The sequence below is a fragment of the Sturnira hondurensis genome, unplaced genomic scaffold (assembly GCF_014824575.4).
Source record: "Sturnira hondurensis isolate 20B ecotype Veracruz unplaced genomic scaffold, ASM1482457v3 Scaffold0022566, whole genome shotgun sequence".
Lineage (NCBI taxonomy): Eukaryota > Metazoa > Chordata > Mammalia > Chiroptera > Phyllostomidae > Sturnira > Sturnira hondurensis.
Window position 1 is genome coordinate 15137934 of NW_028095197.1, and position 21613 is coordinate 15159546.

Here is a 21613-nt window from a genome sequence, read left to right on the forward strand (position 1 = left end):
GTTACTACCCAGGGAGAGTTATTAAACAACTAGACCTGAGCTGTCCAATATGACAGTACTTGTTACACAGGGCTATAAAAAGTGAAATTAGAGTTAAAAAATAAATTCAGGTCCTCACTTGCTCTCTCCATATTTCAAAAGCACATTAACTTCATGTGGCTAATGAGTAACATATTGGACAGCACATATGAGGACATTCCTATTAATGCAGAAAATTGTATTGGATAGTACTGAACTAGAGTGTATAAGAAAATTAAATCATCAAGTATTGTTTAAATACTTGTTGTTTTTGTTTAAATAGGAAGCATTTGTTTAAATAGGAAGCATTATCAAAAAGTCTGAGGTATTTGCTACCAAAATTATTTACCTTGTTTAGTATACTTCTATAACATCTATAAATATTACCATGAATTTTGTAGTTTAACCTGCACATTTATTAGCTCATTTCATATTTCTAAATTTTTTTTAATTTGTATGAATAAATAAAGTGTCAAATTTCAGTGTCCCTTTGCTTTTCTTCCTGATACCCTGATGTTGTATTAGAAGTTTCCGTGTGTTTTTGCGGTCCTTAAGGTTTGGTTCTATTTCTTTACTATAGCCTTGTGGCCTAACATAACACTATTGATACTAATTGTGATCCTCTTCGTTGTGGGACGTATGATAGTGATTAACTTGTAGATTAGGAATGAGGAGTTTTAAAACAGTACACATACATATCCCATCGTTTTAGTTATAGGCCTTTGGCAATTTTGAACAAGAAGCTTTATGTTGCTCCTATTTACTATATAATATACTCTTACGTAAAGGGTTTATTTAAATAATTGTTGTTAATGGAGTTTATGATTTTGTTTTATTAAAATATCATAATGTTTCATTTTTTAATCCTAGGAAGCTCTACAAAGGATTATTTCAACTCTGGCAAATAAAAATGATGAAATTCAGAACTTTATTGATACACTAAATCAAACACTAAAAGGAGTTCAGGTATGAATCTTTTTTAACTTTTGTGTAAATATGTTATAATGAATGATTGTAGGATCAAATCAAAAGTATAAAAACACTCTACAACTATAGATTATAAACTAATGGAGGTGAGAGCAGGATTTTTAAATGGCAGATAAACAGAAATGCTTTCTTTGCTATTCTTGTGTTCTCCCTGGAATGGGAGAGTAGTAACGGAAAAGGAAAAATCTGGAATTGTAGTTACTAGGGAATACTGTAGTGCTCACTTCTGTCCTTTTCCATTTTATATTTGTCTTTTCTAATTCTAAGAGAAAATTGTACATTTTCAAAAGTACTAGGAAGTTAAGCTTTCCTTTTATAGCAAATAGTGGATGTTCTGAGGTTTCCTTATAGAAGTAGATGAAGCTAAAACATAAAAATAAAAGGTAAAGTGCCCAATGAGGAAATAGAGAAATACTTAAGAAATGGTCATGGGTTTGGGAAGATAATCTATACTGTAAATAATCAAATGTTGATGGTGGAAGTTACCTTAAAAAGAACCTGGTGGTGCTTTCCCATGAATGTGCCTTAATGAATTTAAATGACATATCTTTGTAAAATAACATAGAAGATATGTAGGGCACTTACAGACAGTGAATCCTTCCCTGTGGTTTTCGTTTGTTTTAAGCTGGTAATTACCTGGTCCTTGGCCTGTTAAACCTTATGACCATTGTATTTCTTTCAAATCTGAATGTGCTGTGATTGAAGTCAGTTGATCATAATCTTCTGTCTGTCTTAACTATTCCATTGGAAAATCTGGTGAATTCATAAATCCACTTTAAGTAAGAAAAGATGGTGATTGTAAGACTCTTGATCTGTGGGAGAGTCATCACACTCGACACCTGGATAAAGAGACCGCTGAGGAGAGCTAGCCCAAGATTTTTTTCTGATTGATAAATTAATGGAACTCTACTTTAGAATCCAGAAAAAACTGAGAGGGAGTTAAGCTACACTGGATGCTGAAGATGGGGACATACAAGGCAGTGGGGAAAAGACCATAAGCATGGGCCAGGTGCTTACTGAGGGGAGAAAAGTAGTCCCTTTGCTTTTGGATGATAAACTGAGGTCTGGGAATTTCAAGTGGCTTGTCCAAGGTCACACTATTACTGAGTGGTTGACGTGGGATTTGATTTAGGTCTTCCGCCTTCCAGACTACACATTTCTTCTTCCACAGCTTGTTCTTACCATTGTAAAGTACTAAAATGACAAACACCATTTTTGGTAAGACTCCAGTGTGATGGTGTCTGGGTACATTATAAGCAAAAGTTTGGATTATGATTTTATACTAGATTGTATGTATTATTCTCTTAGTGCCAATTTGCTTTTCTTAAATGAATGATTCATTTAAAAATGTCTTAAGATAATTTCTTCAATCTCATCATTGTTGCAAGTATATAAATGGCTTATCTAGGTATTTCAGAGATATTTTAAGTTATTTCTTGTTGAAATAATAGCATCTTGCTTAATGAGGCATTGAGAAGTCAACATACCTGAAATGTTTTATTAAGTCTGCCACTATCAACTAGTTTTGTAGTTTTGGGCAAGTCACTTATCTGTATTTAATTTAATAAAATGTGGGAGTTTGATTACAAATTCGAGTCAGTAGATGGTTTCCCAGGTTACTTCTAGGACTAAAAATCCAGTGGTTGGTAAATCTCTAGGAGCCAGTACAGAATTGGTAAGTATTTTATATCTTTTGTAAATGCAGTATTTTAGACGACTTGAAAAATTTAAAATTTACACAAAATCAGTCCTACCCCTACATGTCCAAACTATTCCTTAAGGGTTATGGAATAAAAATCTCTAGAATATTGTATTAAAATACTTCAGTAATGATTCCGATGCACACTCAAATTTGAGAATCACTGACTTAGTGTCCGCCTTAGAGCCCGAAGGTCGGACAAAGCTGGCAACCTCAGAACAACTTTCTCCTTGTCCGGTGGAAGCGGTACGAAGCTGTGTTATAGCAGGTGTGGAGGGGATGGGCTAGTCCCTGAAAGGCTGCTTAACTCGCAGTGCAGCCGGAATAGTACTGTCAGCTCTAGCAGCCTGCTTCTTGGATTTATGTGTTTTCAGAGCCATATGTCAAATATTACTATTTTTATGATGTTAGGCTGAGGCAGTTTATAACATAGATCCGCTATCTCCTTTGGTAAGTATATCTTCATTTTTAATGTTTGACAGCTCTAGTAAAATAATTGTGTTTTGTTTATAAATAGGAAAATTCTTCTAACATACTTTCAGAGCTAGATGAAGAATTTGATAGTTTATACTCTATATTGGATGATGTGAAAGAAAGTATGATTAGCAGTATCAAGCAGGAACAAGCTCGTAAATCACAAGAGTTACAGGTGAGAACATAAGACTAACTACATATGAATAATTTAGTCTAATGTTTGATTTAATGAAAGCAAAAGTTAGTGAATTTCTGTGTATGACTGTACTTTTATGTTGTAGAAGAATGATTCTTACCTATTTCTAATCATAGATATCTTGTTTTTTAAAAAATTACGATAAAACCCTGGCTGGTGTGGCTCAGTGGATTGAGCACTGGCCTGTGGAACCAAAGGGCTGCTGGTTCAGTTCCCACTCAGGACACATGCCTGGGTTGTGGGCCAGGTTCCCAGGTTGGGGCCTGTGAGAGGCAGCCACACATTGATGTTTCTCTCCCTGTCTTCTCCTTTATCTAAAAATATATAAATAAAATCTTTAAAAAGAACTCTAAATATAAAAAAGAGTCACAACCTAGCTACTGATGCCATTTCCTCCTTTAGTTGGAGATAATAGAGCATCTCTGTTCTTCCTCTGGGTTTACAAACTCGAAGCATGTTGTTTTCATTGATACAATTTAATCATTCTGCCCTAGCCAGTGTGGCTCAATTGGTCAGAGCATTGTCCCACGCACTGAAAGGTCGTGCGTTTGATTCTCAGTCGGGGCACATGCCTGAGTTGTGGGTTCCATCCCTGGTCGGGGCACATACAGGAGGCAGGTGATCAATGTTTCTCACATTGACCTCTCTGTCTCTCTCTGTCTCTCTCTGTCTCTCTCTGTCTCTCTCTGTCTCTCTCTGTCTCTCTCTGTCTCTCTCTCTCTCCCCCTCCCCCACCCCATCTCTCTCTTCCCCCATCTTTCTCTCCCCCTCCCTCCTCCTCCTCTCCCCCACTTCCCATCCCTTCCCCTCACTTTTCTCTCTTTAAAATTAATAAATGTCTCCTCAGGCAATGACTTTTTTAAAAAATAGATTAAAAAAAGATAATAATCCTTCTGAATAACTGATAATAGTGCTCTTTAAGTGTGTTCTTTTATGACCCCTTTTTTTCTTGCCCTCTTTGAACCAAATTCATTGCCTTTTCTTAGACTATTTGACCTCAAACTTTGATCTTAGATTGGATTCTTTCTTCAGTAGGGCTTTCTTTATTCTTTCTGTGTTTTCTTTACTTCAGTACTACATTAACTAGTCTACATTAACTGGTGGACCATTTATACCTACCATTTTGTCTGCAGTGACTTTTCTTAAGCCTTTTAAAAGGCTCTTCTATAAATGAGATATTTCAAATTGTGGTTTGCTAATTTAAGTGGTGGTGTGTTGATTCATCTTTAGAATTCATTAAGCAGTTTACTTATGGGGGCACAGTATTTTTATGAAATTTGGTATGTTCTTAGGATAACCCATGAAAACCTATTTTAATCTAAAATATGGCTGAATTATGCTACATTTCCAGAGTAAAATAGAACATGCTGGAAACCAATAAAGTGAGCCAAAGGTTGTTGTTGTTGTGTTGTTGTTGTTGAATTTGGTTCAAAGAGGGCAAGAAAAAAAGGGGTCATAAAAGAACACACTTAAAGAGCACTATTATCAGTTATTCAGAAGGATTATTATCTTTCTTTAATCTATTTTTTAAATGTATCCCAAAGTGTCGATCTTAAGGGAAAACTAAGTAGACTTGAATATGGAATAGATCTAATAAATGTTCTGAAGAAGAATGTTGGATACATTGAAAAGCATAGAAATAGGTCTGCCTGTGTTTAAAGGTATCACTGACAGTATTTTCAGATCCATAAATAATAGAGTGAGAGAGAGAACTGAATAAGAAAGATTGTTAGGTGAACTTAATACATCACTGTAACAGAGCACATCACTCTAACAGTTACCCTCTGTTGCTCCTCTCTATTGTTTTTGAAATCTAGGCTCTAGCATTTTTTATTGCTGTGTTACCCTGTATTGGAAACTATAAATTAGCATTTAGGAGTATTATTTGATACTCCTATTATTGTGATAAATGTAGTACTAAGATTGTGCTCAGTTGAATATACCTGTAACTTGATTCATAAACTTTAAATAGTTAAATATCATAAATAATATAGTCTTCATTGTAAAGGATATTGTCTGCAGATGGATTATTTCGATATTTTAATTTAAATTGTTGGTAGTTTTCTGACTGCCCTGATTGAGAATAATCTTTGAGTAAATTTGACCCTAGTTATTTATAATTGTTTTACTTTCTTTTGTGTTTTCTTTACCTGTATGCACTTAAGCTCTTATGGACAAATTAAGCTCTTAGGGAAAGATGCTAAGTACAATGTATTAAGGTAATTAAAATTCTCTGAAAATATGACTAGTGATCACCTTGCTTCAGTAGCTCTTCCCAATATTTTTGTTGAATTATTGCTATTAAATTGTTTGTAAGTTCATTACAATGCTATATATTTAAGATTCTGATGGCAACAGGAAATTTTATTTTAATGATTTTTTTTTTCCCTAGAGTCAACTTAGTCAGTGCAACAGTGCCCTGGAGAACTCTGAGGAACTGCTAGAATTTGCAACACGCTCATTAGATATAAAGGAAGCTGAAGAATTTTCAAAGGTACAAAAAAATCAACAAAATAACTAAACTAAGCCACTTAAAAAGGAAAGTTTTGATTAAAAATGTTTTTCTCTTTAATTTTGGATTTTTCAGTCTGAAAAATGAAAGTCTAAAAGGAATAGAAAGTCTAATCTTGTATTCCTTTCTGTGAGCTGATGGGGCAAACATCGTCACGTGATGCAGATGAACAGTGCAACTGAGTGCATTTGTTATTAAATGTTCCACCATTTAGCTTAAGAAATTACTTGAATGTCTTATTAAAATATGAAAATGTAAGTCTTTTTTCTAAGGGAAATGTTTGGTATGAAACTATAAGCAGTAGAGCAAAAAGATTGCTAATGTTTTAACCTGAGTCCTGGTGTTTAAGAGATTTTGAATTCTAGTTTTTATTTCAAGTAGAGTTGATTTAAAATTAATAACAATTTAATCTGTTGTATTTGATGTAGAATAAGGATATAAAAATATTTTTAAATGGTGTGAAATTGTGTGAAAAGAGTGGGAAATTAAGCTATATAATTAGCAAAATACAGACTATGTAGTAATCTTTTCAAGATAAAATATTTGAGTTTGATGTTGTTTTTCTTGGCCTTTGTGGACAAAGTAGAGGGCTGCATTAATGTTAGAGAGGTGGCTTTCTGATCCACTTGTGTCCATTTAGTGTTTTCATTTTATGATTAAACTTGAAAGTAGAAAAATCTTTCCTGAGAAGGTAGCGTTTGCTGGTTTATATCCCTACACTAGACTGTCACTTGTTTGGTTGACAGCAAGTATATGTAGAGGAATCACCGGCAAATGAGATCTGATCATTAGCTTGATTTCTGGATGGAGAGGTAGCCCAAATCCCACCAAACTTGGGTTCTCTGCTAATAGCCATCCTGCACAACACTGCTTGGGTCTTTTGCCAAAATTAATATTCCTGTCTGTCCCCATCCTTAATTTAGAATTTGAATTCTACCTATGAAGAGCTGAGTCTATGGAACAATTTCCAAGTCAGAGTCAGTATAACTAACCAACCATCATCACAACCTTGCCACACACAACCCACTGTCAGACTAGCAAGAATGGGATGGTTACTTGCTCTGGTGCCTATGATGAAGTAAAATGTACAGGCTAAGGCAAAGGGAAACAATATCTTCTACATTTGATTCCAGGTAAAAAGGGAGACTAGGTTTTGTGTATATCCCAATTCTGACTCAGTCATTAGAATATTCTTCAGTGAGTGTGCGGCTCTGACCACTGGGAGTGGCAGATGAGGAGGGGGGTAGAAGCTCACTCAGCGTTTTCAAGGCAGCAGGAGGGTGGGCAGAAGTGCTTCTGTGGGCTGGAGTCAGGAATGCTGGGAGAGGAGAGGACCTTCAAGAAAAGCATGAATGTTTCAGTCTTGAGGGCAATTTAAAAACAAATCTAAATATTTGTTCAGAATAGCTCAAGCTATAATTTTCCCCCTTTGTTTCATTAGTGAGTGTTGATGTTCTGTAACAGTGTAATCTACTGTGTAAATGTCCTTAGTCATAGAGCAGATGCATGCAGTATTGTATCTAAAGTTTATTTCAAGTTCTTCACTATACTTTGTGAAGATGAATTTTAAGTGATTGTGTTTTTCAAAAATAGTTCTGTTTATAAACATATTTATATAGAAAATATAAAACTTCTAATGCATTGAATCAACCAGTATGCACACGCAGTGCTTTTTTTTTCCTCCGGTTGGTATTTTTGCCTAAGGAAAATAGCATTTGAAACTCTATCTTCTCACTTTCTGTCACTGAGTCCCTCTCATTTACCAAGTTATGCCCTTAATATGTTATTTTGGGGATGAGGGTAGACATCTCAATTCTATATTGAAAAAGTATTAAATATTTGCCCCTTACGCATTTTCAGATTGCCTCAAGGAAATATTACAAAATTATCTGTCCCAAATCCAGTAGGAAAATTTGAAGTATAAACAAAGTGAACATGTAGACAGGACTTGAAAAAGTCCTCTGTTGTGTGGCATTCAGATTTTCCCGAGGAACTCTATTGGGCTCTACGGCAAGTCAAAATAAAGATGAATCCTCTCAGGCAAATGCCAATTTTGACATCTAGCTTTTGCTAGATTCCTGTGTACCTTTCTCTCAGCAATTATCATCCAAAAACAGACAGATTCTTATTTTCATTACTACTTATCAGTGCTCTCTGACTTTAACTAACTCTTTATTTGCCATCTCTTTCTCCATTTCAACCTGTATTTCAGAGAATTAGGCTGTTAAAATGTTTAACTCATTTTGGATAATTTTAAAAAGTGACTATATACTAAGATGGCTTAGGATGGACTTCTAGGGTTTAAAGATACCTCAGTGCTTCTCATAGATAACCGAGTCCCAAAAGAGCTCAGTGTTTTGCTAGTTAATGTGATTGGCTGAAATGCAGATCTCTTATACTTTGGTCATTGTTCCTTATTTTTTATGACAAATGTCACAATTTCTGCTGATTGGGAAGAAACTTGGAAATTTCAAATTTTGTTCTCTTTGGGAAAATGATTGATTGAATACATTAAGCAGGATCTAAAACTATTTTATTATTCTTTTTTAAATTGTGTTTAGAAAATCCTATTCAATTTAGCTGCTCCATAAATAGAATTGTGTTAGAGTACTTTGCTTCTAACATCTTCATGTTAGAGAGAAAAATGAAGATATTAAAAAGGGATAGAGGACTTCCGCCAAGATGGAGGCATAGGTGGAAACACTGTGCCTTCTCCCACAACCAAATTTGAACACAACAAAGGTTTGGAGAACTAGGACACACCCAAAGACCAGAAAACAGAATTATACGGAAGTTCAACGAGGACGGTAAGAGAGGCGGAGCCAGCAGCAGAGCAGGGTCGGGCAGGACAGATCCCCCCGACCTAGGCGCGCAGGCAACCCGGAACCAGTCGGGGTGTGGGGCAGACTGACCAAGGTCGCACATTCGCGCACAGTGAGACGGACCACACAGGCCCCAGGGGGTGACCCCAGTGGTGGAGGGCCGATGGCGGTGGCACACTCGCGTGCAGTGGAACGAAACCCGTGGGCCTGGTGACAGTGGTGGCTGTGGTGCCCGTGGGGGCCTCGGCGGCAGGTGGCAGAGGGAAGCCATTGTCCCTCTTTGACCCCGCCCCCACATACAACATCACAACCCAGCGACTTAGTTGCCCTGCTCTAGTGAACACTTTAGGGCTCCGATCCTGCTACTTAACAGGCACGAACAGCCCAAAAGATGGCACAAGAAGAACTCAAAGTCCCAGAGCCAATAACTCTAAGCGACCGAGAAATTGCCAGCCTCTCAGAAGCACAATTCAAGACACTGTTTATCAGGATGCTCACAGAACTGGTAGATTATAGTCACAAATTAGAGGAACATATGAAGGCTAAACTAATTGAAATGAAGGGAGATGCACAGGAAACCAATAGTGATGGAAAGGAAACTGGGACTCAAATCAATGGAATGGACCAGAAGGAAGAACAAAACATCCCACCAGAAAGGAATGAAGAAATGAGAATTCAAAAAAATGAGGAGAGGCTTAGGAACCTCCAGGACATCTTTAAACGTTCCAACATCCGGATTATAGGGGTACCAGAAGGGGGAAAGAAACAGCCACGAGTGGAAAACTTATTTGAACAAATAATAAAGGAGAACTTCCCCAGTCTGGCAAAGGAAATAGACTTCCAGGAAATCCAGGAAGCTCAGAGAGTCCCAAAGAAGTTGGACCCAAGAAGGAACACACCAAGGCACATCATAATTACATTAGCCAAGACTAAAATGAAGGAGAGAATCCTAGAAGCAGCAAGAGATAAGGGGACAGTCACCTACAAAGGAGTACCCATCAGACTGTCAGCGGATTTCTCAAAAGAGACCTTACAGGCAAGAAGGGGCTGGAAAGAAGTATTCCAAGTCATGAAATCCAAAGACCTACAGCCAAGATTGCTTTATCCAGCAAAGCTTTCATTTAGAATGGAAGGACAGATAAAGTGCTTCTCAGATAAGGTCAAGTTCAAGGAGTTCATCATCACCAAGCCCTTATTATATGAAATGTTAAAGGGACTTATATAAGAAAAAGAAGATGAAAAATATGAACAGTGAAAGGACAGCAAACTCACAGTTATTAACAACCACACCTAAAACAAAAGCAAACCAAGAGGACAGCTAGATCAGGAGTGGAACCATAGAAATGAAGAACACATGGAGGGTTAGAAACGGGGGTGGGAGGGGGAGAAGGGAGGAGAAGCCACAGAAAATAGCATAGATGGTAGGTAGAAAATAGATAGGGAGGAGGGCGAGAATAGTAGGGGAAATATAGAATCTAAAGAACTTGAGACACGTGGTTATAAACTAAGGGGGGGAGAATGGTGGGGGAGGGAGTGTGTGGGTGGAGGGGAATGAAGGGGGGGAATAGAACAACTGTAATGGTATAATCAATAAAATATATTTTTAAAAAAGAGGGATATAGAAACAGATCTTTACCTTCAAAGGGCTGGATAAAATCATGGAAGAAAATAGTTTCTATATCCACTCATTGCAGATGAAAACCAAGAGATTGGAAAAAGTTCTGGTTTAACTTCTTTATACTTAATTGGTAATTATGAAGAACCATTCGTAGTTACTACTATTAATATATTGTACTCTGACACAATTCTGTTTGAGGAAGTTTGATCTTAGGTGGCAGATTCCTGGAACTTATAAAATAAAGGGTCAGAATTGTAAGATTTATTTTTAAAACAATTGACTGAGAGATGGAGGAACGGAATGAGAGAGAAAGGAGATACCTTTGATATGAACAGAAGGAATGATGTGTGGCAATCAGTATTTCACTGGAAGATTGGTATAGCAATAGTGATCAAAATGGAAACAGAAAAGAGTCCTGTTGAGCAAAGTAACATAACTAATAATTCTGGAAGGCTTTCAGTAATATACAGTACCATAATCTAAAACTCTAAGCATTCATTGGAGCCTCTTCACAACTCATTAAGTGGTATTACAGAGTTGCAAATAAATGTATTGGAGACAGAGCCATGGTGAATGATGGGGTCAGTTGGTACTTATTAAGTAGAGATGTTTAAATGACAAAACACATCCCAGTTTAATTTGAAACTTAGAGGGGTCAAACAACATTGTAATGTGTGCCTTTTGGACAGCTTTCTGTGTGGGGAGAAGAAATTCCAGAAAAATAAAATTAAACAACTTATTGTCCAATTCAAGATGACTTTTGAAATTGGGCCCTTTTAGAGAAACATTTGTAGCATTTGAGACTTTCTGCCCTTTATCATTGCACAGAATAACTTTTTCAATCCCTCCTGCATTTTCACAGTGTGAGCCTAATGAAGGCGAACCACTGAGTCTCCAGTTTTACAAAACGGGCATATTTACATATGTACACAGGACAATAATTTTTCCTAAGTTATATATTTTTCATCTACTCACTTTCCGGTTTCTCACAAATAGCCAAGCACATTAAATAATAACATAAAATCTTTACATGCATATGTATGTGTGGACACTTGCACACACTAAAAATGGTACCTTACTAAATTAACACTAGATACAAAATTGAATAATTATGGTCAGTTTACAAAACAGTAATGGTCTTTATAGTATTGGGTTATTTGAGAGTCACTGGTTAGTAGCATTCCTCTAATTTAAAGTTCTAAACCAGTTGGGAAATAGATAAAATAATAAAGCTGGTACGAGGCCAAATACTGATAAAATGATACTAGAGAATGTAGCTTATATCAGTGAGCAAGCTTCCTAGAATTGAATCCTAGAACCACACAGATTTACCCACCCAGGTATGGTCCATACAGGGCTCTCTCAGGTGGTGGCAGGGAGCTTGTCTCGGTGATACTTCCTGCATCAAGGGGAAGAACAGAACGTATGTTCTCTGTGGGCAGGCAAGCTGCCAGAAAAAGGAAGAAGTCCTGAGCTACTTATTTCTAGTTTCTCCTTTCAAACTCATAATCAGATGAAGTCATATCACCTCCCCAGGAGAAATGAAAGAATAGAGAGAGTCCAAGGGAGTGAGTAATGCTAGTGGAAGTTTCTCCATATGTAAAGAAACATCAAGTGCAGAGAAGAGTCTTCTCTTCCCCTCACTTGATATGTATTAAAACCTTTGGTTTGTAATCTCACCTATAAATATGTGACAATACTAAAAAATGTAATTGACTACCACAACATTTCTTATCCCTAGTACCCAAGTAGTGTCAGGATGTAAGGAACATACAGGATGTAAGGAACATACTACGGATGCCACAGAGTTGGGGTGTCTGCTGCAGAATGTGGAGCTTGAAAAGTATATTTGGAAACATGAAGGACCCAAATCCCTTCGCAAAAAATAGAATGATTAGTATCCAAGGTCACAGAATTGATTATGATAGTGCTGGAACTGTATAATGTGCTGATCTAAATTACAGTTCTGTTCTCAGAAAGGTTCTCATCAGAGTATTTTAGGGTGGGTATAAAAATGACTAATAGTAAAAATAATGTTAGAACTGAAGAGACTTCCAGCCAAGATGGAGGCGTAGGTGGAAATACTGTGCCTCCTCGCACAACCAAGTTTAAAAACAACAAAGTTTTTGTAACAAAAATGCAACCAAAACACACAAAATTGAACTGCTCCGAAGTCCGACAAGAACAAACCATTCAGCCAGATCAGTAAGAGGGGTGGAGTCAGCAGGGTTGTGTAGGAAAAAGTGGCCAGACCGATCCAGGCTCGCAGGTGGTGGGTGGCAGATCCTCCCAGGCATGGGGTAGCAATGGGTTGACCCAGTGGGGGCGCAAGGCGGCTGGCTGACCGCGATCACACATTCACGTGCAGATAAACCAGGCAAAGGAACGAGCAGTGAGATAGACTGTGCAACCCAGGGCCCCAGTGCTGGGAATTAAAGCCTAAAAGCACCAATTGGAAAAACTTTCAGGGTCGAGGTACCGGGAGAAGCTCCCAGGCTCACAGAGAGTGTGTTGGACCACAGGGTCCTGGAGGGTGCACAGGACCACACACCCGGGAGCTGGCACCAAGGGGGTCCGGTTTTGCTTTCGGGAAGCAGCAGAGGGGACCAAAATCTGAGAGAGAGCAGAAAAAAATGACATTGCCCCTCTCTGACCCTGCTCCCACGTACAGCATCACAACCCAGCGACTGAGTTGCCCCACCCTGGTGAACACCTAAGGCTCTGCCCCTCATATGTAGGTGCTAACAGACCAAAAACATTATGGCTCAAGAAAAACAGCTCAAAGCCCCAGAGCCAATACTTCTAAGGGACCAAGAGATAGCCAACATATCAGATGCACAGTTCAAAACACTGGTGATCAGGATGCTCACAGAACTGGTTGATTTTAGTCACAAATTAGAGGAACAAATGAAGGCTAAACTAATTGAAATGAAGGGAAGTGCACAGGAAATCAATAGTGTTGGAATGAAAACTGGGACTCAAGGAAGTGGACCAAAAAGAAGGAAAAAATGACCAAACAGAAAAGAATGAAGAATCAAGAATTCAGAAAAAATGAGAAGAGGCTTAGGAACCTCAGGGACATCTTTAAATGTTCCAACATCCGAATTATAGGGGTACCAGAAGGGGGAAAGAAACAGCAACAAGTGGAAAGCTTATTTGAACAAATAATAAAGGAGAACTTCCTCAATCTGGCAAAGGGAACAGACTTCTAGGAAGTCCAGGAAGCTCAGAGATTCCCAAAGAAGTTGGATCCAAGAAGGAACACACCAAGGCACATCATAATTACATTAGCCAAGATTAAAATGAAGGAGAGAATCCTAGAAGCAGCAAGGGATAAGGGGACAGTCACCTACAAAGGAGTACCCATCAGACTGTCAGCGGATTTCTCAAAAGAGACCTTACAGGCAAGAAGGGGCTGGAAAGAAGTATTCCAAGTCATGAAATCCAAAGACCTACAGCCAAGATTGCTCTATCCAGCAAAGCTTTCATTTAGAATGGAAGGACAGATAAAGTGCTTCTCAGATAGGGTCAAATTCAAGGAGTTCATCATCTCCAAGCCTTTATTATATGAAATGCTAAAGGGACTTATCTAAGAAAAAGAAGATGAAAAATATTAACAGTGAAAGGACAGCAAACTCACAGTTATTAACAACCACACCTAAAACAAAAGCAAACTAAGAGGACAGCTAGATCAGGAGTGGAACCATAGAAATGAAGAACACATGGAGGGTTAGCAACAGGGGAGTGGGAGGAGGAGAAGGGGGGAGAAGGTACAGAGAATAAGTAGCATAGATGGTAGGTAGGAAATAGACGGAGGGAGGGCAAGAGTAGTGTGGGAAATACAGAATCTAAAGAACTTGTGACACATGGACATAAACTAAAGGGGGGAGTGGTGGGGGAGGGAGTGTGCAGAGTGGAGGAGAATGAAGGGGGGGAATGGGACAACTGTAATGGCATAATCAATGAAATATATTTTAAAAAACTGAAGAAGAGAGGCAACAGAAGCCTTGTTATATGCACTTAATGTTCCATTACATTTAATAATTGTTAAGTATCATTGTATACAAAGCTTTGTGCTGAACACTGGGGATGAAGCATAGAGGGAAACAGGCTTGAGTCTGCATTAGGTGTGTCACTAGTTGTGCTAGTCAGTGTGGGGAAGAGACTTGTGGGATATGAATGTTATATAGCATGTAAATGTAAAGGGGACAACAGTTTTTACTTGTATGTTTTATTCCTCTGTGACTATCACCAAGTAATAGCTGTGTCTCCTCCCTAAACTTATTTTAGCATTCTCAAAAACAACAACAACAAAGATCTTAATGTAGAGTAGGTTTAAGTTGGCAGCTCCCATGAAGTCATTTGAGGAAAAGACCCCATTGCTTGAAGTGTTTCTATGGTTTTCCCTTGTCTGAATTTTTGCCATTAAAACTTCTCTCTTTGGGGGTAAAGGATTGTAGAACTGCAGCCTAGTTTTATATGTTAGCAGGCAAACTCTGAGCATACAAAGTGTTTGCCCAGTGAAAGCATAGAGAGAAAACTTGGACCAATCATTATGAAGTGGTGAAAGACATCTCTGAAGAAAAATTGGAGCACAGATTTGAAATGTGTAAGAAAGCCATCAGAATGCATAGAAATGTGTGGCCCATGAAGGAGATTGCTTGTTCTAGTGGGAGAGTGTCAGACCCAATGAAAGTAGAGGTGTGTTATGATAATTTTAAGGTAAGAAGAAATATTTATAGTCATCTGGTTTTAATTTGAAGTGTTAAATTTCCCTCCTTTTAAGGTCATTGATATAGGACCTAGATTTTGTACTGTAGTTCTCACATCACAGTATGCAAGCTGATGTAAACTGTACAGATTTCCTGGAATTTATATTTTGGTGAATATGAACTAATCTATTCCAGGATTTATATCCTAACTTCTTGCATGTCACTGTCATTGAAACTTGCATGAAAAGCACTAACTGCGTTCTTTCTCTTCTCCCTGATTTGCTCCAAGGCTGCCAGACAGATCAAGGATAGGTATGGAATAAAACCTGTGTTTTTATCTAAGTGTTGATATTGAAGTCAGAAATGAAATTCAAGAAAAGTTTCTCAGTAGAATCTTGTTGGTTAAACTTAAAATACCTAATGGTTAAGTGCAAAAAACCCCTCTATCTCTTCTGCATATTTTCTGGAATAAACATTCTATGTATTAGCAAAATTTTTTAAAAAGTAGTTTTGACAATTGTGTACTTCCAAAAGAATTTCATTTCTGGTATAATGTAGTTAGTTTTAGTACAGTTCTTAATTAACTATGCTAATGGATGGGGAGCCATTTTGAATAATTAAAAATATATACCCCTGGAATGCATTTTTTGTTGTCCTTCAATTTTATAGGCATGTCTTATTTTCTGAGAAGTCACAGCATTTTAAATAGTCTTCAGGAGCTAAAGCTCTCCTTCTTCACTGCTCTCCTGCTTAACACCTTTGTATTCTCATTCTATCCTGCTCCTGGTGCCATCTCTTTCTCTTTCTAATGCCACTACTTTCTAGTTTATAGGAAGAGAAAATTAAAGAAATAATGAAAGACTTTAGCTTAAAAGGTCTTTCTCATTGATAGAATCCAAATTAAGAAAGGAAATTGAGCCCTCACCAGTGTGGAAGGTCCCAAAGGTCGTGGGTTTGATTCCAGGTCGTGGGTTTTGATTCCATGACCTGGTTGAGAGTTCGGGTCCCCTGTAGGGTACCTACAAGAGAGGTCCCTGCTCCTGGTCGAGAGACAACTGATCGATCTTCCTCTCCCTCTCTACCTCCCTTCTCTCTCTAAAATCAATAAGCATGTCCTCAGGTAAGGATAAAAAAAGGAAATTGAGTACACTGAGTCCTTGCTGTAATGAAGACAGCAAAAGGCTGAAGGAGCTGCTGGCAATTTTGAATTGGGTTTCCACAGAAGCAATAGTTTAGTCAGCCTGCTTAGTCACTGACCATCGACTGTAGTAAGAAGATCACTTAGGTTTCTTCATGTGACGATTAGGGGGCCCTCTGGGTGGCACAGCTATTGCAATCACCACTCTCCCTGAGTCCTAGGTGAAATTACCATGCATCAGGTAATTTACAAAATTATTCACTGTAGCGTGAAAACCAGTGCCTCCATTGTGACTCTTGGCTGATGACTTCAATCTGTGTTTTTCTCATGGCTGTTCGTTTTAATAGAGGCAAGATTAACATGACAGTCACAGCATTTTAGCACACCTATTAATTTTAATATTTTCTATATTTTATGAATATAGGGATTGGTTAAAAACATGGATTATTCTTATAAACCCCAAATATGGAACGGAGATTATGACAGTTTGAAGGTGAAAAAGTATTGGTTGTTTATGGATTGGATGCTAGGCAGTTTTTGGAAAAGGTAGTTTGGGGTTGTGTATGCTGGAATTCACTGTGAGTGATCCATCGTTCTGCCCAGGCTACATTATTCTTCTGTTTAGCCACCTGCTCCACTAAGTCCTGCCCTGGTCCCTGATTATCTGGATTAGAAGTCACTTCCTAATCAGGCTTTGGGCTGTCCAAAGACCTTGAGAGACCTTGCAAAATCCCCCCTTGTTCTTCCCCTAGGCATCTCTATGGTTCTGTGCTTTCCAGAATTCTGTTCTTACCCCTGACTTCTTTCTCTTTGTCCACTTTTGTCTTTCAGAATTTAATTTTATGATTCGTGTTCATGGCTGAATGTATTCTTTAGTGAAGCTTGATTTCTTTTCCTCTTCATCTAAGCCAAACTCTTGGCTTAATTTCATTAGTATCCAGGTGATCTCAGGAGTCAGGGTTTTTGTTTTGTTTTGTTTTGTTTTGTTTTGCTGGGGCAAACTCCATTTATTTTCCTTTTGCTGTGTTTTCAAAGCCTATACTTCTTTTTTAGATTCCCCACAAAAATTTTACTTCCTACCTAAGGAATATTTCTGGGTTTTGGCTTAATTTTTTAAACTTGGTTTTTAGTTTTCATAACATCCAGGTTTCCCTGATACTAGTTTCATAATATCCAAGCTTCTAGAATTCCATTATTGCTATTTATTATGTAAAAATTAACATATAGTCATAATAACACAGTTATTTTCACTGAGGGAAGAAAAACTTATTCCCTTATATGAGGGTGAAAGTTGTATTTCTAAGGAAGAGTGTGTAACATACCTCAGCAAGGAATCAAATATTCGGAAATAAAAGCATGGGTGGGAAGTCAGCTTTGACCGTGTTCTGTGGCAGAAGTTTTACAGGAGGAGTAGTGGGAGTGACAGGAAGCAGTACAGGCAGAAATGGGAAGATGACACACAACAGATCTCAGCATCTCTACAAAGCACCGGTTTTGTACTTCTGGGTGCTTAGTAATGTCGGAAGGTGATTCGTTGGGGTACATTGTGGGACTTAGAGGAAGAGTATAATTAATTAGGTAGGTAGTTTGAGGAAGTTAAAAGTGTCCATCTGTATGTTTTGCAGTTATTTTTCTCTTTGCCTAAATAAAATGAGGTAGAGAAGTGATCCTTGTATTCAGTTTTACTATTACAACTAAACCAAGAAAGTCAGGGAGAAATCAAACATTTCTGATGACATGGATCCTGTAATGTAATTATCTGTGGATTTGAGATTGTTAGCCTGCGCTCTGGGGCACAGTTGTCTAAATATAGTCGATTTAAAAATAAAAAGTTCAGTTTTGAAAAATTACAGCATTGCTGTTCACCTATCTAACTTGATTTATGGAGACTTAAATTTTCATTGACTAGAAAATGAAGATCATTATTCTTGTTTTTAAGGCTTTGATAGACTCGCTGAGTGCACTTTTGGGGAGCATTCTTTTTCTTTTTCTAAGGCCATAGTGATTAAATCGAGTTTTGTAGTAATAGTTTCAGATTTGAATTTCCTAAAATATTTTTGGATTTTATTCTCAGCAGTTCAAAAAGTGCATTTAAATAATCAGGTTTAGAAGCAACTAACTAGGTGCAAACCTATTCATTGATTCTAAGGGCATTTACTTAGTACGCGTAGGGAAAGAGCTCATTCAGAGATCTTCAAATCAAGATACTTGGGGCTGTAAAGAACAGAGGCTTAGACTTTGCTCCTAACTTCTTATTGATACAATCTGGAATATTGTTACTCACAATCAGCATCTTAAAGTAGTATATGAAAAACACTCACTTTATTAAGTGTGAGATTTCCTTTCCCCATAAATTATTTTTCGCTATGTCAGTATAGCTCTTTCTTTTTGATAGATTAGTTAACTTTGTTGCTAAATAAAGTGATTACTTTACTAGTTTTAAAATGAAATAAAGTAACTGAATATAACAACAGTTAGACATTTTCCATCTCAAAATAACTGAATACAGCAACAAGTTTGGTGTCTTTCATACCATTGATCTCTAGAGCAGATTTGGCAGATCTGAGTGACTAGGCCTGGTATGCTCTTCGTCACGCCTGCTGTTTACTTCCTCTCCCAGAGTGTGCACCAGGAGTACAACATTCGTGATGAATGTTACCTTTGTGTCATTCTCTGACAAGAGATAATAAGGGGGAGGTATTTCGTGATTCTTGTGTATGAAAAACTGAAATTTGAGCTAAAATGGCAAATTAGTAGAACATGATCATTTCTTTTCTTCCCAGCTTGAATTGACAGAACAATTTCCCCATACCGTGGGTAAAATTAAGTCTGTCATGGCTTCTTTTCTGTGTGTGTGTTTGTTTTTTGTATCACATTCATCCAATACATATTTATTGAACTCCTGTTATTTCTGTGGCATGTGGTTTCACAGAACTGTTCCTCCTGTATCCCTCCATGTAGCTGATGTGGACACATCAGAGGGACACCTCCTAGTGCTTTCACTTCTTTCCTTTCTCATCCCCGGCCTGTCTTTAGCAGCTGCCAAGCTACACAGTCTTTGGTCAGTGCACCTCTCCTCTTACTTGAGGATACATGGAGTAGCTGTCAGTCCCAGGGAGAACGTTTGAATCAGGGTGTACGTACAGTTCATTGCTGGGCATGTGAAAAGGAGTGAGGCTGGCATCAGGAAGTCGGAGAGACTGAGTACACAGAGGTTTAGGTGGCTGTTGGGTCTGTTAAAGATGATTTATGCTGAATGTTTGTCTCTTGTGATATGTGTTGTATTTGTATGCAGTTTTATAAAACTGTCTGCGAGAAAGTTCCTTAAAGGTATCTTAAATGTCTTTAAATTTAAAAATAGTTTATAGTTTTTAATTAGTTAGTTTTCAAAGACTAAGCAAATTTCTATTTAGTTTTGTTATCTCTGATGTAGTTTCTGAAATCACTAGAGTGAAATAATTTCTATCTTTTCATTTTATAAATTAAATAAATGATACTTCCTATTCTTTTAGTTTTAAAAGTACGTTTGTATTTGCCGTAGAGTAACAATGGCTTCCGCCTTTCGCCTTTCATTGAAACCAAAGGTCAGTGACAACATGACTCATTTAATGGTGGATTTTTCTCAGGAAAGACAGATGTTGCAAACTTTGAAGTTTTTGCCAGGTAAGTAAGTACAGATATTATATGTACATTTATATATATAAATATTTTTCTGTAAGATTTTTCTGCGTGAACATTGGAATATAAATATTAAAGAAACATACTATGATTTTTTCTTCATTCTGCTAAGAATGCTTCAGTGTACAGATCTTTATTGTTGGAAAACTGTTTTACTGGTATGTAAATTTCATTTTTAAGAATACCATTCAGGGACATATTTTATCATCCATTTGACTGAAGCAGTACACCACAGTGGTTTATACTGGGTCTACACCCAGACTTCTTCGATTTGAATGTTGGCTGCCACTTACTTGCTGTGTGACCTCGAACAAGTTATTTAACTTTGCCTCATTTTATTCATCTTTAAAATGTGATGTTATCCTTCCAGGGTTTTTATAGGGATTAAATGAATGGAAATCTGTAAAGTACTTGAAATGGTACCCGTCACACAGTTAACACTCAGTGAATGTTAGCTGCTGTCGTTACCATCACTGCTGTGGTTGCTGGTGGTGCAGGTGGAATTTTATTTTCAGTAATAATGTTAACATTGGTTTGTCAGAGTATTCATACGGTGATATTTCAGTAGCCAAAACCATTTGAAATCGAGTCCCAAATTATTTGTCCACATGCGTGAAAGAGCCAATTAAAGACCTTTTAGTTAGTAGTATTCTCTGTTTACCTAGCATCGACTAATGTTGATAGCTAAGACAATTTGGACATGGTGGTGTGAGGGATCAGGAAATCTCTTGAAGTGAAGTGTTTTACTCAAACAGTACTTAGTTAGTGTGGATCTCAGATTTTAGAGATTAGCTGTTTTTGAGTAGAGAATGTTGGCGATATGAAACCATTCTTCTCAGAATATTTGGTCAGGGATTTAAAATGTGATTGGAAAGGCGAGGTTAATAGTCATGAAACTAAGGGAACTGGTAAGGGTGGCACACGTGAAGCATTAACTTGTGTCGTATAGACCAGAAGTTCTAGAGGAGTTAATAGAAGGATAGACAAGAGAAGGAACTATGGTTATAGAGGAAGAAAGCATACTTGTCAGGGGAAATCCGCCTGTAAATTGGCCTTTCAGAATCACCAGCCATCGTGTTATCATCCACACCATTTCTAATTTAGGGCAGTCGGGAGTGGTGGATTGTGAATGTACAGGAGTTCTTTTTTTTTTTTAAGTAATCTCAACATTCCTTTCTCTTGAGTTTTCAGTAATGTCTTAACAGACCAAGGCCATGCCTACTGTATAGTCAAGTGGATTGCATGCACAATTAGGGTTTCTTTTGGAACACTGTTAAGACAGTTTGAAGGAATAAGGTATAATTTTAAAAAACTTCTTTTAGGGAGGCATTTCATCCCTTAGGAAAAGCATAATTGTTTAAGTTTATGAAAGATGAATTTATATTACTAATTTTTAATATTGTGCTCTAGCATAAAAATTTTCTATAAGATGCAGTCAGGTTAAATAAAAAATAAATACCTTTATCCCTTCATAATTTTTTCCATAGCTACTACAAAAATCAACTCTACCCTGCGTTATATGTAGTACATGAGTTGTGGACTTAGATCTGATTCTGAAAAGTGGAAATGATGCTGATAAATAATTGCAAAGTCATTTTCTTCTACTTTAAGCCATTTTAAAAAATACATTAAAACTGAGAGTTGATATTCTTTCTGAGCTTCTACAGCTAGAAAGAGAAACATGTTTGTAGCAATGCTGATTCCACTTGCACTTTTACATTCACATACAGAGAAAAACCTTAGTCAAATTCTTGAACCA

The 21613-nt window shown here is 37.4% G+C and overlaps 1 protein-coding gene across 5 annotated transcripts in view; it reads left to right on the forward strand.

Moving 5' to 3' along the window:
- Positions 1-21613, forward strand: part of FSD1L (fibronectin type III and SPRY domain containing 1 like) — a 54664-nt gene that overhangs the window by 4559 nt on the left and 28492 nt on the right. For 4 of the 5 annotated variants that reach the window (XM_037036087.1, XM_037036088.1, XM_037036089.1 and 1 more), the window contains exons 2-6: positions 889-984; positions 3222-3353; positions 5767-5868; positions 15328-15350; positions 19718-19839. In XM_037036087.1, the coding sequence (XP_036891982.1) occupies positions 889-984; positions 3222-3353; positions 5767-5868; positions 15328-15350; positions 19718-19839 (475 nt within the window). The remainder of the gene's footprint in view (positions 1-888; positions 985-3221; positions 3354-5766; positions 5869-15327; positions 15351-19717; positions 19840-21613) is intronic. The other variant, XM_037036091.1, reaches the window with a different exon arrangement.